General features: G+C 36.2%; 1 protein-coding gene across 3 annotated transcripts; it reads left to right on the forward strand.

Annotated features, from left to right (window-relative positions):
- Positions 1 to 7: 7 nt before the first annotated feature.
- On the forward strand, positions 8 to 20,142 carry wdr59 (WD repeat domain 59; the record flags this gene model as incomplete). 3 transcript variants are annotated; one of them, XM_079825723.1, is made up of 27 exons in its annotated part: positions 8 to 71; positions 753 to 802; positions 1,662 to 1,797; positions 1,943 to 2,028; positions 2,337 to 2,417; positions 2,496 to 2,533; positions 2,644 to 2,732; positions 4,388 to 4,504; positions 4,605 to 4,682; positions 6,850 to 7,006; positions 7,115 to 7,194; positions 7,277 to 7,403; positions 8,378 to 8,502; positions 8,652 to 8,816; positions 8,895 to 8,996; positions 9,109 to 9,253; positions 10,961 to 11,030; positions 11,155 to 11,308; positions 11,775 to 11,831; positions 13,173 to 13,306; positions 13,478 to 13,559; positions 14,487 to 14,599; positions 14,715 to 14,865; positions 15,070 to 15,148; positions 15,430 to 15,553; positions 15,635 to 15,777; positions 19,126 to 20,142. In XM_079825723.1, the coding sequence occupies exons 1-27, from the start codon at positions 18 to 20 to the stop codon at positions 19,359 to 19,361; spliced, it is 2,973 nt and encodes a 990-aa protein (XP_079681849.1). In that variant the 5' UTR covers positions 8 to 17. The 3 variants fall into 3 exon arrangements, with proteins under 3 accessions (XP_079681849.1, XP_079681850.1, XP_079681851.1); XM_079825724.1 differs by lacking the exon at positions 11,775 to 11,831; XM_079825725.1 differs by lacking the exons at positions 11,155 to 11,308; positions 11,775 to 11,831; positions 13,173 to 13,306; ... (5 more) ...; positions 15,635 to 15,777; positions 19,126 to 20,142 and having other exon boundaries at positions 10,961 to 11,034.
- Positions 20,143 to 20,449: the final 307 nt, after the last annotated feature.

Below are 20,449 nucleotides of genomic sequence, written 5' to 3' on the forward strand. Positions count from 1 at the left end.
CGTTCTGGTGGGTGAAGATGGCGGCCCGCTGGAGTAGTGAGAATGTGGTGGTGGAGTTTCGAGATGCACAGGTACTCAGTCACTACACCTGCACGCGTGCATTAGGTGCGTTAGAAGTGTACTTTTCATAAGCATTAGAACAATAAATATGCATAGCTGTCATGTCAATCCTGAGCGACGTATTTAAAACTTTGAATTGAATGGCATTCATTGTTTATTAAGCTTTGATACTCTTACAAACGTATCATGGTAAACAATGCACGTTCAGTTACTATTATTATTAATAACAATTATTACAAGAAACGTGTTGTCAAATAAAATCATAGAAAAACTACTCATTATAGTAGTAATGAGTTCCCTTAAGTTACATTAGTAACTGTGGATCAATATAAGCAGGTGTTTAGTCATTTTATAGAGATCCAACATGCATACAATGAGAATTACAGAGTGCATTATTGTCAGACAAAGTATTTGGATATATAAGTTACACATAAATCTGAATGTCATTACATGTAAATATCTAATATTATTACTTTAGATAAACTATTAAACTAAGTGTCATTTATTTTAAAGAAAGATAATATAAACAGTTTACAACGTTATATGCAGGTTTTTTATGTTTACAAAAAAACTGTAATTACGCTAGACAATAACAATACATTTAGAGGGGTAAAAAGAAAAACAATATACAAAATATATGCAGCCTTTTTGCAGTTTATGTGATGTGTAATGACAGACTTTTCTGTTTTCAGGCTACTGCAATGTCAGTGGACTGTCTCGGCCAGCATGCTGTTCTTTCTGGGTGTGTACAGCTTTGGCTAATATCACATCATCATGTGGAATTATGAACACACCCTTAATATAGCCTACATATGCCTGTATGCCTGTATGCATAGTTTTATATGCTGCATCTACATTCCTTTCATATGGAAGCCAGTTTCTGCCACACAAGAAAAAAATACTACATAATTATAACATAAAAAGTCAAAATTATGACATAAGTTGAAATTAGGACATACAAAGTATAAATTATGAATTTGTCATACTAAGTGATAATCATAACACAAAAAGTCTCTGACTATGTCATAATTGTAACTTACATAATTGTAATGTTATAATTATAATTTAAACCAAGGATTTTTGTTTCTTATGTGGTATGGAGGAATGGAAGCCCATTTCCGCCACATAAGATTACTTTTTATCTCACAATTATCATTTTCAAAAGCATTATTTTTGAAAATGATAATTATGGTAAATTTGAAATTATGACATAAAAATGATAAGTTATGACTTAAAAAGTAATTAATATGAAAAAAGTTAACATGCAATTTTTATCTCATAATTGTGACTTAGTATGTAATAATTTAGATTTCTTTCTCATAATTATGGCCTTTATGTCGCGATTTTGACTTTTTATCTCATAATTATTACTTTTTATGACTTTTATATGCATTTGCTTTTTATTTGTTGTTTTTTTTATTATGTATAATTATAATTTAATTATAATTTACACAAGCATTTTTTTTTCTCATGTATCAGAAATGAGCTTCCATACTTTTCATATCTGTTTTTACGTTTTTAAATGCCTTTCTACATATATTGTTATTATACCGCACTGTATTTACTCTTTTGAATTGTGATTTTTTTTTTTTTTTTAATAGGAGACGATTCTTATATGTTGTAAATTTGGAGACGCCGTCCGAAGCTCCACGCAAAATCAGCCGGCAAAGCAAATGGGACGTTGGGACAGTTCAGTGGAATCCGCACAAAACCGAGGCCCATTTATTTGCTGCATCTGTATGTTAAGTAGTAATAATTTATTGCTGATTAATGACCGTGTCATAATGGTCATATTTATTGTTTCACATGTCTACTGAATATTCATTTATTTAATATTTTTTTTATATTGCAAATAATATACATTTTCCTTATCTTCACAAAGAATAACCAGCGTGTTGACCTGTATGTTTGGCGTGATGGATCCGGCGAAGCACATACGTCTTTGCAAGGCCATACACGTGTTATAAGGTAACGCAGATGATGTCATGCTGAAATTCTGCTTATCCAAACAATGACGAGACAATGCATGATCAAAAAAAGTTCAGACCTTATCTTTAAATCCTTGCCAAAAGTAAACTATACTATAGCTCAGGTCTGAACTGCTCAATTGTGGACAATTAATCACAGTGAATCTCTTAAATGCTGATTTTAAACAGTGTTTATTGGGAGAAGAACTATATAATTTGACTTGACCGCACTTGAATACATTCTAATTATAATAAATAATTAATGAATATAAGTTTTTATGTGGTTTGAAACTTTTCGCCCTGTTTCAGTGATTTGGACTGGTCGTGGTTTGATCCAGAGTTGCTTGTCACGAGTTCTGTGGACACATACATCTACATATGGGACACAAGGTGAGCGCGGAGAAAGAACACATGATAAAGAGTTTGTGGAACATTCCACGTTTTACGCTTTTCTCTCTTGATTTCTAGGGACACACGAAAACCAACTGTGGCCCTTTCTGCCGTGGGTGAGTGCAAAAAATATTTAATGTATTCGTTTATTTAATCTCTGATGTCGATACTTTTATTTATTCTTTTGACTTTTTTTAATTTTCTGATTTTTTTTTCTCTGTTTTAGCCGGAGCCTCTCAAGTGAAGTGGAACAAACGGAATCACTATTGTTTGGCATCAAGTCATGATGGCGATGTCAGAATCTGGGACAAGAGGGTGATTATGTCATTCTGTTACTTGCTACATCATGATTACATCATTATTGGTGTTGTTTATCAATCAGGCTTTTTGTTTGCCTGTCAATCTGTCTACTTACCATTTATAAGTTTGGGGCCAGTAAGAATTTGTTAGAAATGTTACAAAAAACTTAGATATTTTCCATTCATCAAAGAATCTTGAAAAAAAGTATCACAGTTTGCATAAAATATTAAGCAGCATAACTGTTTTCAACATTGATAATAATAATAAATGTTTCTTGAGCATCAAATCAGCATATTAGAATGATTTCTGAAGGATCATGTGACACTGAAGACTGGTGATGCTGAAAATTCAGCTTTACATCACAGGAATAAATTACATTTTAAAATATATTCAAATAGGTAACAGTTATTTTATATTGTATTAAAGTTATTGTTTTTAATGTATATTTTCTTTCAAATAAATGCAGCCTTGGCGAGCATAAGAATCTTCTTTCAGAAATATATAAAAATGTCCATCCCCAAACTTTGAACGGTTTTTGAAGTTCAACCCCTTTCTATATATTAAAGCCGCACTAGGTAACTTTTGCTCTCGGGCTCCCCCTACAGTTGGGAAACAGTATTGTCCTCTACTACTGTCGTAAACGGTCACTCTACATCAGGGGATGCATCGCACGTGCATTTGTTGACATGACAACTATGATAGCCCTGAACTCTGCAGGAGTTCACATGTCTATGGAGTTCACATGCGTGTTCTGCTTGCGTCGCGTGTGAAATGTCTTCATCCCAGGTACAGTGGCATATGTTTCAGCATGTCATATGAATACAATTTCATGGGTTTTATTTTTTTCAAACGCCAAATGATCGCGATGCTCACGTTTACAAGCCAGCGTCATTATAGTAGCCTAGTCTATTGGTTCCCGTTTTACAGAATCTATATGATACTTCAATTCAATGTTTGAGTGGTAGGTAATAACCATATATATCGTCAATATTATAATATCAAGCTACCATAGATGAATCTGCAAATTCGAAAAATCAATTTGCATTAAAGCTTGAGGAAAGACAAATAAACCAATATCACAGACATGTTAGGTATCCTAAAATATGATTTTGTATGTATTACGTATTTACTTGCAAGAATGTAGCCCCTCCTCCTTCAGCTCATGCCAACGAGCAAATGCTGGCCCAATGTTGATCCTCGTCCTGCCTTTAATCCGATCACTTTCTCGTTTTCTCTTTTTGCTTTTCTCCGACAAAACCTTTGCTTTCTTATTTTTCTGTGCTGCTTCGGCCATGACTATAACATTCGGCAAACAAATGATTTGCGAGCGATTTTTTTCACGCACGTCCGAATTTAAGGAAGTGGGGATGGTGGTGGAAGTGACGTATATGCCGTAAAGCAGTCTAATTTTGTAGTTCTTTTTGTTCTCTGGTTACTACCCGAAACCCGAAGTTTAAAAGTACGATTAAAAACGATACAGACCCCGTCATGCTATGGCAGACGTGTCATTCAACCTATTGTAAGTCGATGTATCATCACAAGAGTTTTGAAAATATATTATGAAGGTTGAAAAGTTACCTAGTGCTGCTTTAAAAACCAAATATGTTTTGATCAAGATATGTTTTGATCTGTTACAGATATTTCTTTTGACTGATTGTAGTGTGTTTCAGAAACCCAACACTGCAGTGGAGTATGTTGCCGCCCACCTGTCAAAGATTCATGGTCTGGACTGGCACCCTGATAACGAATACATCCTGGCTACCTCCAGTCAGGACAACTCTGTTCGGGTGATTATAATTACAATTATTGATCGTATTGTTCACATTCTTCTGTGTTTGCAGTTTAACTTATAATTGATTCTGTGTTTATACTGATTTACCCCAAAAGTTCTGGGATTACAGACAACCCCGGAAGTACCTTGATATCTTGTCGTGTCAGGTGCCTGTGTGGAAGGCCAGATACACGGTACAATACAAATCATGTGTTTAACCAAATTTGTTGATGTTGTGACAATTACACTACCAGTCAAAAGTTATAATTAAAGGTCCCATGATGTGAATTTTTTTATTATTTTATAATGTTTCCTGGGGTGTACTTATATTGTTAGTATGATTTTTACATAAAAAAATGTCATAATTTAGAAATAAAAGGCATTTTTCTATCCTGATTTTAGCCCTCTGGCTTGAATGCTCTGTTTGAAGGGGCGTGTCTGCTGTGAGACTTCAGTGTAATCGCCCACTGTTGTGATTGGCTGACGTCTTTGCATTTGAAATGCATATTACATGTGGAACCCCTCTCTAATACTTTTACTACTTTTTTTACTATCAGCTGTCGAGATTAACGAATCGTGAAAGTGTTGATTATAGCATTTTTAGATCTTTTCCCATCACATGAAAGGCTGCAGTGATGAGCACCGAGTAGATAACAGACAGTCTGTTTATCGCGTGAATGATTTAGAAAGAAAATCTGTGTGAACTTGAATAATTGGCTACACATCAGAAATCACTGATCAAAGATCAGGCATTAATGAACACTGTTACTCACTGTTTGTGGCGGTGCTGTCGAATCCATATCATAAAAGTCTGTTTGTAAAGCCTGTGCCGACATTGCGACTGAATTAAATGTAAAAGATAAACTGAATCTATTTCCTCCAAATTCTCTGGGTGGGTAAAGCAGAGTAATGGGAGGTAACGTTTCCCCGTATGACAACATACAGGGAAGATTCCAGATCGGCTCGTCTGAGCTTTCATTTTATCAAAGGCAGAACAGGATACCCAGGGCTTGGTTTACACCTATCGAAATTTCTAGCCACTGGGGGACCATAGACAGGGGAACTCATATTAATGTTAAAAACCTCATAAAGTGACATTTTCATGTCATGGGATCTTTAAGATTTTGTAATGTTTATATTAATGTTTGCAATCTTACTGTTGTAAAATGTAATTATTCCTGTGATGGCAAAGCTGAATTTTTAGCATCATTAGTCCAGTCTTCAGTGTCAAATGATCCTTTAGAAATCATTCTAATATGATGATTTGATGCTTAAGAAACATTTATTATTATCAGTGTTGAAAAAAGTTGTGCTACTTATTTTTGTGGAAACAAAATATATATTTTTATTTTTGATATACTACCATTCAAAAGTTTGAGTTAAAAAATATGTATATATATTAATACTTTTATTCAGAAAGGATGCATTAAACTTATCAAAAGTGACAGTAAAGACATGTAAAATATTTATTTTTTAAATGAATGCTGCTCTGTTGAGATTTCTATTCATCAAAGAATCCTGAAAAAATGTATCATGATTTCCACAAAAATGTTAAGTAGCAAAAACTATAATCAACATTGATAATAATAAGAACCATTAATAATAATTGAGCAACATATCAGCATATTACAATGATTTCTGAAGTATTGTGTGACACTAAAGACTGGAGTAATGATGCTGAAAATTCAGCTTTTTGCCATCACATGAATAAATTACATTTTAAAATGTATAAAAATATTTCACAATATTACTGTATTTTTGATCAAATAATGGAGCCTTGATAAGCATAAAATAAATACTTCTTTAAAAAACATAAAATAAATCTAGGGATGCACAATATATCGGCCACCATATCGGTATCAGCCGATATATGTTAATTTTTAATGTTACTGTTATCGGCCCGATAAGAAAATTTGGCCGATATATTAAAGCCAAATAAATAATGGTTTATTTCCTTCAGCTGAGACACATGGTGTTTTTATATATATATATATATATATATATATATATATATATATATATATATATATAATTGTTTATTTCTGTCCTATTTTTTATAATAAATAAAACAAAAACTAAACAAACAAAAAAATATAACCAAAAATATAACAAAAATTGCTTAAAATATTATCGGAATCATTTAAAAAAAGGCATGTCCAGCGCAAGTCTTTCATACCGGCTACATAATATTCTAATGAGAACATCATTATAATTGTGTGCTTGGGACATGGCTTTTAATGGAGATTTTTTTTATCTTATTTAATCTTATTCTCGCACCATTGAATGGTGTCATGCATAATTAAAGATGAATTGTCATGTTGTAAAGTACTCACTGAATCCTCTTCCATTCCATACATTCAGCCCTTCTCTAATGGACTGGTTACAGTGATGGTTCCTCAGCTACGGCGAGAGAACAGCCTCCTCCTGTGGAGCACGTTGGAACTCAATAGTCCCGTTCACGCTTTCGTGGGCCATGACGATGTCGTGCTTGAGTTTCAGTGGAGGCCGCAGAAAGAAGGTGAGAGGAGCAACCACTAGATGGTGATAATTCTGGGAATGAGTGCTTCGTTTTGTCTTTAAGGTCAAACAAGTATTATTGTCTTTCACTATCCATTCCATATTTTAGGTTCCAAAGACTGCCAGCTGGTCACATGGTCGAGAGATCAAACCCTGAGGATATGGAGAGTAGATCCTCAACTCCAGAAGGTGATGCTCATGAACTCAAAACTTTCTCCATGGCTGGTGGCTTTATGTTTGAGACTGATGGTGTCATGATGGTGTTCTGTAGCTGTGCTGTGCCAACGATATCATGGATGAATTGATGGAGGGCTTGACTCTCACCACAGAGACAGAGAAAACTCTGAGGTCCCAAGAATCGCCACTGAGTCCAGGATTCACAGCGGACAACTCACAAGGTGAAAAGGGCGATTTGCTCTGACAGTGATTTGATGCATTATGGTTCATTTATTGAATTATTTTGGTTTAATTCATAATTATTTAAAAAAATATCCTGAAGACATGAATGTAATTGTGAGCACAGTCTGTCTGCTTGTATTACCATTTTATAATTAGCATCTACATTGTATTCTGGTTATTTACATCTATTATATTCCATTTTGTTGTGTTGTGTTGTATGGTAGAATAGAATAGAATTATAATAAAGGAATAAATACAGACGCTAATACAGACAATTTTTTATAATAACTCCTTGGGTGGCTCGGCGGTCCGTCGCCAATTATTCCTTACATATTATTTCTATTTTAAATACATTCTTTGCTTCTGTGCTTTCTATTCATCAAAGAATCCTTAAGAAAATGTATCACGATTTACACAAAAATATTAAACAGCACAACTGTTTTCAATAATAAAATGTTTCTTGAGCAGCAAATCAGCATATTAGAATGATTTCTGAAGGATCATGTGACACTGATGACACAAAATTTTGCTTTGCATCACAGGAATAAATTACATTTTAAAATGTATTACAATAACAGAAAGTTATTTTAAATAGTAAAAATATTATACAATATTACTGTTTATACTTTATTTTTGATCAAATAAATCCAGCCTTCATGAGCATAAGAGTCTAAAATATAACCACAACCCCAAACTTTTGAACGGTATTGTGTTGAATAAAATATAAGATATTACAAAAAGTACAGATAATACAAAAAGTAAATCGTGGATTTTGATTTGGTGGATTTTTAACTAATATTGAAAATGTATTGTAGATAAATAATGCATTGAATATTTTTGTAATTTTAATTGATTATTAAATCTCCCTATTTATGTATTGAATTTTCATTTTTGACCCCATCCTCCATTTAAAATGGTAGATGTTCCAGTCAGATCCTAGTTTTATTAAATGTAAATTACTGTCTGTTCACAGATCAGTTTGACGGCCCTCAGTCTGGCCTGTCATCCAGCGGTAAGAATGATGTACCAGGTTTGCCTCAGACTCTGCAGCAGGAGTTTTCTCTAGTCAACTTACAGATTCGCAATGTCAATGTGGAGGTCAGTCACTGTCATTTCTGAAAATCTGATGGAATGTAGTAACTGTATTAGTCTGATATTTGGAGTATCATTTTGGAGAATTATAGTAAATAGGATGCAATTATAATTATATGTAAATAAATAAGAAATTAACATTATTGTTCTTGTAGATGGATGCCGTCAACCGCAGTTGCTTTGTTTCGGCTGACTGCGGAGCCAATCGAGTCCGTCTCGTGGTGAAGTTCCCGGCCCAATATCCCAACAACGCAGCTCCTACTTTCCAATTTGTCTCTCCGACAAACATTGCGTCTTCCATGAAGACCAAGATACAGAAGGTTGAAACTAACACCCATCAAGCTTGTCTTAGTCAATGTTTTGAACAATGTCATGTTGAAGCTGCAACTCTTTTGTAGATCCTGACTGATACGTCACTTCAGAAGGTGAAGAGAAACCAGAACTGCTTAGAGCCGTGTGTTAGACAGCTGGTATCCTGCTTGGAGTCAGATGGAGTCATGGTGAGTGAATTTCACTTACTCATCATTTCCAAATTGTTCCCATGATCTCCAGCAACATCATGATGCATTTTTTAAACCACTGTTTCTCCTTTGTCTCCAATTCGATGTCCAGGAGGATGGTACAAACCCCTACGTGCTCACAAACCCAGTGACTCCTGCTCTTCCTGCTTTTCCTCGAGTAAGCAACACTTATGGCTCATATCAGGATTCCAACATCCCTTTTCCCCGGACCTCAGGGGCTCGCTTCTGTGGGACAGGTGGGTTGCAATAACAACAAAAGACCTTTTCCTTTCCATCAATGCATATTTATATGGGTCCACTGTTTATCAAATGTTTATGTTTATATTCAGCTCTGGAAAGAGACCATTGCGCAAAATAAGCAGTCCCTCTGGATTTACTATTTCTATGTGTTTGACTATTCTATAAACAACTGACAACATTTCTTCCAACATTTTTATATATATATATATATATACCCTCTCTAAATCATTGAATTCAGATGTTCCTATCACTTTCATGGCCACAGGTGTATAAAATCAAGCACCTAGGCATGCAGACGGCTTCTACAAACATTTGGGTTGCTCTCAGGAGCTCAGTGAATTAAAGCGTGGTACCGTGATAGGCTGCCACCTGTGCAATAAGTCCATTCGTGAAATTTCCTCACTACTAAATATTCCATGGTCAACTGTTTGTGGTATTATAACAAAGTAGAAGCAATTGGGAACAACAGCAACTCAAACACGAAGTGGTAGGCCACGTAAAATCACAGAGCGGGGTCAGCGCATGCTGAGGCACAGAGTGCGCAGAAGTCACCAAATTTCTGCAGAGTCAATAGCTACAGACCTCTGAACTTTGTGTGGCCTTCAGATTAGCTCAAGAACAGTGCTTAGAGAGCTTCATGGAATGAGTTTCCATGGCCGAGCAGCTGCATCCAAGCCTTACATCACCAAGTGCAATGCAAAACGTTGGATGCAGTGGTGTAAAGCACGCCGCCACTGGAATCTATAGCAGTGGAGACGTGTTCTCTGGAGTGATGAATCATGCATCTCTCTCTGGTAATCTGATGGGCGAGTCAGGAGAACGGTACTTGCCTGACTGCATTGTGCCAAGTGTAAAGTTTGGTGGAGGGGGATTATGGGGTGGGGTTGTTTTTCAGGGCTTGGCCCCTTCGTTCCAGTAAAAGGAACTCTTAAAGGATTAGTTCACTTCAAAATGAAAATTTCCTGAAAATGTACTTACCCCCATCTCATCCAAGATGTTCATGTCTTTCTTCAGTCGAAATAAAATAAATTTAAGGGAAAAAATTCCAGGATTTTTCTCCACATAATGCACTTCTATGGCAACCAACGGTTTGAAGGTCCAAATCAATGCAGTTTCAAAGTGCTTCAGAGGGCTCTGCACGATCCCAGATGAGAAATAGTGTCTGATCTAACAAAACCATATACTTTTTAAACTAAATTGCTCATCTTGCGCAAAAAGACATTTTGGACAATTTCATGTTCCCAACTTTGTGGGAACAGTTTGGGGATGGCCCCTTCCTGTTCCAACGTGACTGCGCACCAGTGCACAAAGCAAGGTCCATAAAGACATACATGGATGAATGAGTTTGGTGCGGAGGAACTTGACTGGCCTGCACCTCAACCCGATAGAACACCTTTGGGTTGAATTAGAGCGGAGACTGCGAGCCAGGCCTTCTCATCCAACTTCAGTGCCTGACCTCACAAATGCGCTTCTAGAAGAATGGTCAAAAATTCCCATAAACACACTCCTAAACCTTGTCGAAAGCCTTCCCAGAAGAGTTGAAGCTGTTATAGCTGCAAAGGGTGGGCCAACTCCATATTAAACCCTACGGTTTAAGAATGGGATGTCATTTAAAGTTCATGTGCATGTAAAGGCAGGAGCCCAAAACCCTTTTTTTTACATGTAAATTCGACACATAAATTACAACTTAATTTTCCCATTAGGTTCCTTGGTTTATTTCACACGGCCCATGACTATGCATCGTATGGCCCCTCAGACTGAACCTACTCCCAGGTGAATATTCAATCCTGTTTGCTTGTTTTATCGGAAACTGTATTATTTGATTGCAGTGGAAGACAGGTTATTATGTGTAAGATGATGACTATGATCATAAGATGAATTCTTTGTTTGTGTGCAGGTCACTGTCGGCTCTCTCAGCCTATCACAGCGGTGTGCTGACACCCATGAAAATGCGAACAGAGTCTCAGACCACCCTGAGGCTGTACAGCGGGAGCCCAACACGCACAGACAAAGATCAAGTGTCCATATCGTCCTTCTACTATAAAGAACGGGTGAGACTCGTCACACTGGACTGAAATGAGCTTGTCTTTTTATTTTAGCTCAACAAAGCTTACTTTTTCAGCAGCCTTGATCAGGTGGTTATGGTTTGTATGGTTAGCAATGGCAGTTAATTTTAGTTTTGTTTTGTTTCGAGAAGGCTTCTAACAGTGAAATGGACGTATGTTTGCCTGTCTGTAGACATTCTTACACGTTATTTGCAAAATGTGTTTTGCTTTAGATATTTTCACTTTCATAACCCTAATATTTAGCTTTATAACATGTTTTTCTTCTTTTTGTTTATTTCTGAGTTATTCATGCTTTTCACATCCCCTCCTTCCACCCGCTTGATCCATGTGTTTAAAAGCACAATTTTCACAGTTCATTTTCACAGTTGTTTCCTGTGCTGTCTTTCTCCTGTTGAGTTTTGGTGGCATGTGTCCCTCACTCATATTGCTGTGGTCTGTTTTATCCAATCAGAAGCCCCCTCTGTCTACTCCCCGCCGCTGGTCTGTGCAGACTATTCATGACTGTCCGGTATTGACCACCGCCCCTCCCTCCCACTTATTGTCTCTCTCTCATCTACTTCTTGCTCTAATGCCAAATATATGGCACTTCACAGCTATGATAAAAATCAGATCATAAAAATGCAAGATCATGGCCTTTTTTACTCTTTCTCTGCTTTGATGCTGCATGTGACACTGTAACAGCCATTTTACAGCCAAAATGGAATTGTCAGGGATGATTTTAACTAACTAACTAACTAACTAAATAAATAAATACATTTGCTGATGGTTTCACAGAACAGGCTTAAGTCTAGTCCCAGCCTAAAATGCATCATTTAGCTTTTACCTGAAAGCATCATAAAATATGTCAGTGCCATTATTTTCAGTGCCATTGTTTTGTCTCAAGATGCACACCAGTAATGTTTTTTTTTTCTTTCCTAAAGATTGTTTATAAAAGCTACTTAAAGGGATAGTTTATACAAAAGAAGCGTAACTGTTGATGTTGACGTGAGACTTAGCGTTTTAAACTGTAAGAGGCGTTACACTTTCTTCGTAAACTGAATACGAAAGGCGGTCCGCCGTAAGCTAGATTTTTTACTTTATAACATGTTAAATGTGGATATTTTTCTTACACAAATGCATTGCTTCGCTTCAGAAGGCCTTTATTAACCCCCCGGAGACATCTGGATTACTTTTATAATGGATGGATACACTTTTTTGGGCTTCAAATTTTGGGCTGCCATTCACTGTCATTATAATGCTTGGATTAGCCAGGACATTTATTTATATGTTTCCGATTGCATCTGAAAGAAGAATGTCATATAATTTACTCACCCTCAAGCCATTCTAGGTGTATGAGATCATTTTCATTTTTGGGTGAACTAATTGAACTGGCTTAATCTAAGCCCTGTCTGTGAAACCAGGCCGCAATGTTTTATTAAATTTTCAAAGTTGTATTAAATATATTAATTTCATGACTGCTACTAAATATGTACGTCTGGTAGATATTCTCCGTTTACCCACCATTGGCAGGTGTGACGAATATCCCAGATGATATTTCAAATTGTGCTCTTGTGCTTACTTAATGTTGATCTTTACAGCTTTTAAAAAATTATTATAATAATTCAAACTTTTTTTTGTATGTTTAACAAAAATTAATCATTTCAAAAAATGTATATATTAATTCTAATTATAACATTACATTCATAAATAATAATTTAATATATAAGGATTAATAATTGTCTCTTCAAGGGGGGTTTCTCTTACCGTCCACCTTATATATTTACAACTTAAATTTCTTCAGTTAATCTAAAGTTTTTAATTGTAAGAAGTAGTGATTGACCCTGTTGTTTGTCATCATCATGGTGCTCAGAAATCCCGCCGCTGGAAAGGCAAGCGAGAGGGAGGAGACTACAGCAGCAGACCCATCAAACTGGCTGGCAAAGTCATCATCCAGCAAATATCAAGTCTGCTTCCTGTCCACAAAACCCTCGGGGAGACATACGTGTATGTTCTGTTTTCTTAGATAGCAAAGCATTCCGGGGCAATCATAGTCAGATGATATCTCTCTTGATAGGAACAGCCATAAATTACAGCATCAACTGTCAATACCGTGACATTCTTTTGCTCAGTTGTCATCTTGATCTGTGGCATCTTTTAATTTGTTTTCCGCTCTAGGCTAAATGTTAATGACATACAGGACACGTGTCAGAAGAATGGGGCGGCAGCCTTAGCAGTGGGCCGCAGGGATTTAGCAAAGGTATGTGATGTACACTACCGGCCAAAGTTTGGAATAATTATGTTCTGAAAGAAGTGCATTGCTCATTTATTTGTAAAAATAAACATTTTATAAAAACATACAGTATTATTATCAAATCTTACAATGCAGTTACGGGATTCTACACAATACCGTTCAAAAGTTCGGGATTGGTATGATTTAGACTCACGAAGGCAGCATTTATTTGATCAAAAATACAGCATAAACAGTGATATTGTGTAATATTTTTACAATTTAAAATAACTATTTACTATTTGAATTATTGTAAAATGTAATTTATTCCTGTGGTGCAAAGCTGAATTTTCAGCATCATTAAGCCAGTCTTCAGTGTCACATGATCCTTTAGAAATCATTCTAATATGATGATTTGCTGCTCAAGATTGGTGCTCGAAAATACACTACCATTCAAAAGTGTGTATAAAAATGTATATACATTTTTCAGTATATTATTTTATTTATCAAAAAAATGCTGTTCTTTTGTATTTTCTATTCATCATTATTCCTGAAAAAATGTATCGTGATTTTCCACGAAAATATTAAGCAGCATAACTGTTTTCAACATTGATAATAATAATAAATGTTTCTTGAGCAGCAAATCATCATATTAGAATGATTTCTGAAGGATCATGTGAGACTGAAGACTGGCGTAATGATGCTGAAAATTCAGCTTTGCATCACAGGAATAAATTACATTTTAAAATTATTTTAAATTGTAACTATATTTCAGAATATTTACTGTATCTGATCAAATAAATGCAGCTTTGGTGAGCATAAGATGCTTCTTTCAAAAACAATAAAAAAATCTTAATCCTAATTTTTGACCTATAGTATATATGTAAACATGATTTCTGTACAAGGCATATTTACAGATTAATTTCCATATTTTTTCCATGGTCCGTCTTCTTTAAGGTATGGGCACTTGCCTCAGCAGCCACAAATGTTGACCTTAGCCCTGACCCTGACCCTGACGCTGGAACTCCCTGGGCCAAACATCCATTTGGGCGACACCTGCTGGAGACACTGTGAGTTGCAGCTTGTAAACTGGTGACACCAGCATTTATGCATTATATAGAGCTATAATTTATGTGTCAAAGCTATAATTCACATGAGCTTTGACTTTGTCTCTTTCCTCCACAGGCTTGAACATTACAGTCAGATGAGTGATGTTCAAAGTCTGGCCATGTTGTGTAGTGTGTTCCGAGGTCATGGTAGTCCTCAGGAATATTTCACTCTATACGGTCATCAGCAACCACGACCGGCGAACCTCACTGCTTACCACTCCCGCTATGTTCGTTTGTAGACCTAATGTATCAGTGCATGAATTCTGTACTAATTTGATTTTGAGAGAAAGTTACACAGTATTTGTGTCTTTGAGTTAAAATTAGGATGAGTTGTGTATTTCTTGTATAGCAAAGAGGTTCTTTTCAGCGTATTGTCTGTGTTGCGCATCTTTGTTAATTCCTTTGAATTTGTAATATTAATGCTCCTTTAGCCCAGTATCACCTCCAGTTCTGTCACTTCCGGATCGTGTTCAAGTACCTCAGAATCTGCAAACCCTCCGTGGAACACGGGTGAGAGATCCTGGTTTTATTCATAGAGGTTACATTTCAGTGTTCAGTGCAAAATCTGCATCATGTGTAGTTCCGTCACACAGAATAATTTCTTGTTTTGTTTTGTCACACAACTATGTATATGTTTAACTATTCAGAGTTGGAAGATGCTTATTGATTGACTTTATGAAATTAGAAATTCGCTTCTGTTATGTAATTCGTTTTTTTTTCTGAATTGTAATGGAATTGTTTAGAGCAAACATGTACATAGTTCTGATCGTTGTTGTTCTTTCTTCTTTCAGTTGGACGTGAATCAGAACATGCTCCTCCCTGGGGAGAATCGTCCCCGGATGACTATCGCTACTCAAACCAGATATACACGGACCCCCGAGAACGAGAAAAAGAGCAACACGACATGAACAAAAGGTACACATCCTGTTCGACCAATGACACTTAGACACGTCACATTATCGGCTTCACAGTTTGTGAGTTTGTTCTGATCCACAGATTATTGGACCCCTCCAACTCCTGGCAGTTTGACGATTTCAAGAAATGTTACGGTGAGATCCTGCACCGTTGGGGCATGAAGGACAAGAGGGCAGAGGTGCTCAAATTTGTTTCTTGCCCTCCAGAGCCACACAAAGGCATAGGTAAGCTAAAGGAATGGTTTAAAAAAGCTTGTGGGTCATACAGTACTATCATACTACCACAAAAAATTATTTCATCTCAATCCCTCAGTTTAAAACAAGCAATGGAGGTCCAGAGGTTTTAGAAGAGGGTGTAGAAGCATAAATGTGCAGCTTGTATTGTTATTAAGGCATTTATAATTATTTTTCAGATGCAAATGTGTGTCATTTGAGCTATAAAGTTGTTTAAATCATCCATTTGGTGGTGGGAGTGGGACTACTGTTCTAGACAGTTCTATATAAACTTATGGTTATTTCCTTTGAGTATCTATTCTCTTACTTATTATTATTATTATTATAGTCCCTTACTTATGGAAGCTTGTTTCTGCCAGATAATAAAAATAAAAAAGGTAATGGGGGTTTATACGCAACCAACTTCTGTATTCTGTAAAACAGGTTGCATCGCTTCCGCGTCAGGTCTTTTGTATGTGCTTTGTTAAAGGGATAGTTCACCCAAAAATGAAAATTGTGTCAATTGTGTCCAAACCTGTATGAGTTTCTTTGTTCTGCTGAACACAAAAGAAGATATTTTGAAGAATGTTTGTAACCAAGCAGAGAGAGCAACCATTAACTACCATAGTATTTTTTCCCCTACTATGGTAGTCAATGGTTGCTCTATCTACTTGGTTACAAACATTCTTCAAAATATCTTCCTTTATGTTCAGCAGAACAAAGAAACTCATACAGGTTTGGAACAACTTGAGGGTGAGTAAATGATGACACAATTTTCATTTTTGGGGAACTATCCCTTTAATTATAGAGCTGTTTTACTTAAAGGGTAACTTCAGTGATTTAGCATTAAGCTTTGTATCAGTAGAAAGCCAGTAGCATATTCGAATTATGGTACTTTTCCCCCTCATATCCCCCTGAGACGAGATAATTATGCATTTTATTTATGGAAAAAAATCCTCCGATGACGCAAATATCGTCATTTTGCGTCATCTGAGGATTTTTGGCCAGAGCCTAGAGACTACAGGAGCTAGTTCCGCATGTTTTCAACCCGCCCACAGGGGAGGGATCTCACTCACAGAATGTTAATGCGCACGGCCGCTTGAATCGGGCATTCATAACGGAGAGGTGCAGAGCAAAGTGAGTGTTTCAATTTTCCGATGAATTCCTTTGAAAGTACAGCTTCCACATGCGATCTGATAACGCGTCAGACTGGACACGCGCCGAGAATGACTGCCGCGCTTACCTCAGCTCTGCTCAGATCTTCTCTCGTGATGAATGAGGTCTGACTCCTGCTGCGTTTGAGACGTGACTTGGTTCGGCTCACTCACACTTTATTGAAAAGACACGTTCAGTTTTTAATTGTAGTGTCTGTTCTCTAACTGAACGAAATTATTTTATTACTATAAATATCAAAATGACGTTTGGGGCGGTGCCGCGGTGGGCAAGTGATAACCAATAGCCGTGGCTTTGGGAGTGGCCTCGTAGGGCAGCGAAGCAAGTGCATTCTGGGAGTTGTTGACTTTCATCCATATGAGACAAATACATTTTCTGTCTTTTCTCAGTCTAGAAGGCACCAAATAAAAAAATTATTTCACATTTCTACTACATAAAAGACACAGTTTAAATATACATTCATCTTCCCAGCGCTGAAGTGCCCCTTTAAGATGCCTTCAAAGCAGTGAGCAAAGATTAGCTTAACCGATGTCAATCGCATATGCATATTGATATCTAAAAGTTTAAAATGTCTTCTTCTCACTAATATTTAGATATTTAAATTGAATAAAATGGAAAAAAATTAAAGAACTTGCTAGGCTACCTGATAACCTTAAAGTCCTACTGTAATCAATAATTACTAGATTACTACATTTCCAGACTATTGCCCCTATTTAGTTTTCTATAATAAAAAATTAAGAATTGAATGAAAATAAATGTATCATACAAGAAGTGTGTTTTCATGGCATGTTTAGTGATTCTTTAGTGATTTTCAAACCAAATTCAAGGTGCTCTTTTTCATTACGCAAAAATGCATATTATAAGTGGTATGGGTTTCTAGCTATATACAGATTTTCGTATGCGCACGAGAAACCATTAAACTAGCATATAGGACAATGCACACTGAGCCACCTATTGCGCCATCAGTCCATTTCGCGGTGTGGTTTCTTGGCCGCCACAGAGTATGCATTAAAGCAGACCTAAGGTCCTAAAGAAAGCCGAATTTTAAACACGTTTTCACAGTACCAGTCTTTTTTATAGACCATTGAACTTGGCAAATAGGACAATGCACACAGCCTTGTGCCATCAGCCCGTTTGGTGTCATGCTTTCTCCACCGCCACAGAGGATGCGTTAAATTGAGAAGCCAAATTTAGAGCAAATAGATCTCTATTAAGTCTATTAAATGTGCATCTATGCTCTTGTTTTCTTCATTGTAGGATGACGCACAAATAAAATAGGTTATAGTAAATATAAAACTAGAAATTGTAATGAGCAAGCACTCAAAAAAATCCAGTGCGCATGTGAATAGTTTCTCGAGGGCACGATAAAGTTTCTCGTGTGCATGTAAAAGTCTGTATATTTTATTTCTTTTTTTTATTATAGGGGCTCTATATGTTGTCACTTCAAGAAAATCAATGAAAAAAACCTTTAGAAAATAAACATATTTACAGATTACTGTACCCAAAATATAAAGCTGAAAATAATAATGCATGAACCATTTATGTTAAATATGGTCTGAAAATCTACAGAGAGGTTTGGAAATTTGAGTCTGGAAAAGTATGGAATTTTGAAAATGTGTAGGAACCCTGAAGGATGCATTAAATTGATCAAAAGTGACAGCAAAGACATTTATAATGTTGCATATTACTATTTAAAAAAAAATGCTGTACTTTTGCTTGCCACTGAAAAAAATGCATCACAGTTTCCACAAAGTAGCACATCTGTTTTCAACATTGATAATAAGAAATGTTTCCTGATTTATATTCTTGAGTAGATTTCTGAAGGATCATGTGACAATGAAAATTCAGCTTTTCCATCACATGAATAAATTACATTTTAAAATATATTAAAATGTATAGTTTTATTTTCAACAATATTTCACAATAGTACTGTTTTACGGTATTTTTTTATCATATAAATGCAGCTTTGATTGGCATGAAACGTCTTTTAAAAACAAAAAAAATCGCACTGCCCAGAAACTAATTGACGAGTCCAAACTATTTTCTGTGATGATCGAACCCAGAGCATTCCTTTAGGGAGCAAAGCATTTGTCTCAAATTTCTGGGATGTCAGTCAGAGTTTAATTCTTGAACAAATGTTTAACACTCACATTTCTGAGCCTGAGTTTCTTTTGCTCTCATACGCAGAGTTCGGCGTTTACTGCTGCCACTGTCGCAGTCAGGCCCGCAGTACCCAGTGCGCCGTCTGCAAGCGCTTCACCTTCCAGTGTGCCATCTGTCACGTGGCCGTACGCGGCTCCTCCAACTTCTGCCTGAGTTGTGGCCACGGAGGACACACCAGCCACATGATGGACTGGTTCCGCTCTCAAGAGGTCTGTCCCACCGGCTGCGGCTGTCACTGCCTCTTGCAAAGCACTTTTTGAAAAGACTTCATCAAGATATGCGCCAAAACTCTTGGTACTGTAAGAACTCCTTGGTGGAGATGCATTGAGGAAGACTGATTATCCCTGCGACTGTTCATGGGTAGAATTTTGTTCTAATGAGGAGCCGCAAATATCAACCTTATAATAGGTCAAACCAGCCTAGTTTAATTGTTACACAGTGCTGTTTTTTTGCACTTTTATACCTGTTGATTTGAGTAGAGCATATATTTGCTCTATAAGGTGCCAAGGAAATATTGGCTGAAAGGGAAAGTTTGCTGATTTTTATGGTTATGAAACAAAAATATTTTTTCAAATAAAAGTTTTGATCGCTCTTTTCAGTTTGTAAGCTTTGAAGGATTATCTATCATGTACAGTATGTGTGCCATAAAATATGAATAAATTTGACAATACAGTGATAATTGCTTCGTATGCCACTTGATTTGTTGTTGTAATGTTGCTGAAAATATTTCTTTAACTCTCTTTTATGAAACATATTCATAAAAGTGTATTAAATACATTAACTGTCATCACTACCTCATAAATCAATACCTTTTAAATAAAATTTTAAAAACGTAAATAAAGCAAGATTGTATCAAACTTGTTTACTGTGATGTTTTGTACTCAATTTCTGTATTAATCGTGGTCATCTGTAACAACAGTGTTTGAATAGCTTATTACATGCAAATGTGCCAGTGTGTGTTTGTTTTGCGTTATATTAATCCACATTTCTGCATAAAGCATGTAACATATCTCATTAAAAAGTTTTTTTTCCCTAGTCTTCAAGCATGACTTAAAGGTTAAGGACTTTCATTTACCATCTTGAAGTGCGTTTACTGTACTGTATGAAGATTTTGGCCTCATACAAGAACGCTACTTAGACGTAGGCTACATTACTTGTATGATCATTATGTGACTTATTAGTACCTTCTTAATGCCTTCTTGTGTTTCTTATTCATGCTAGCTCTTATTGATGTCAGCTTAGTGCAGTGAAGTGGATTAATATGGACTCTGTCATTGATTTACAGTTGGTGAGCCAGCTGACCTGCATGCGACCCTTTTCAAGCAACGTCATACTGCGGAAAGTACTG

The sequence above is a fragment of the Gobio gobio genome (genome assembly GCF_949357685.1).
Source record: "Gobio gobio genome assembly, chromosome: 9".
NCBI classification, from domain to species: Eukaryota; Metazoa; Chordata; class Actinopteri; order Cypriniformes; family Gobionidae; genus Gobio; species Gobio gobio.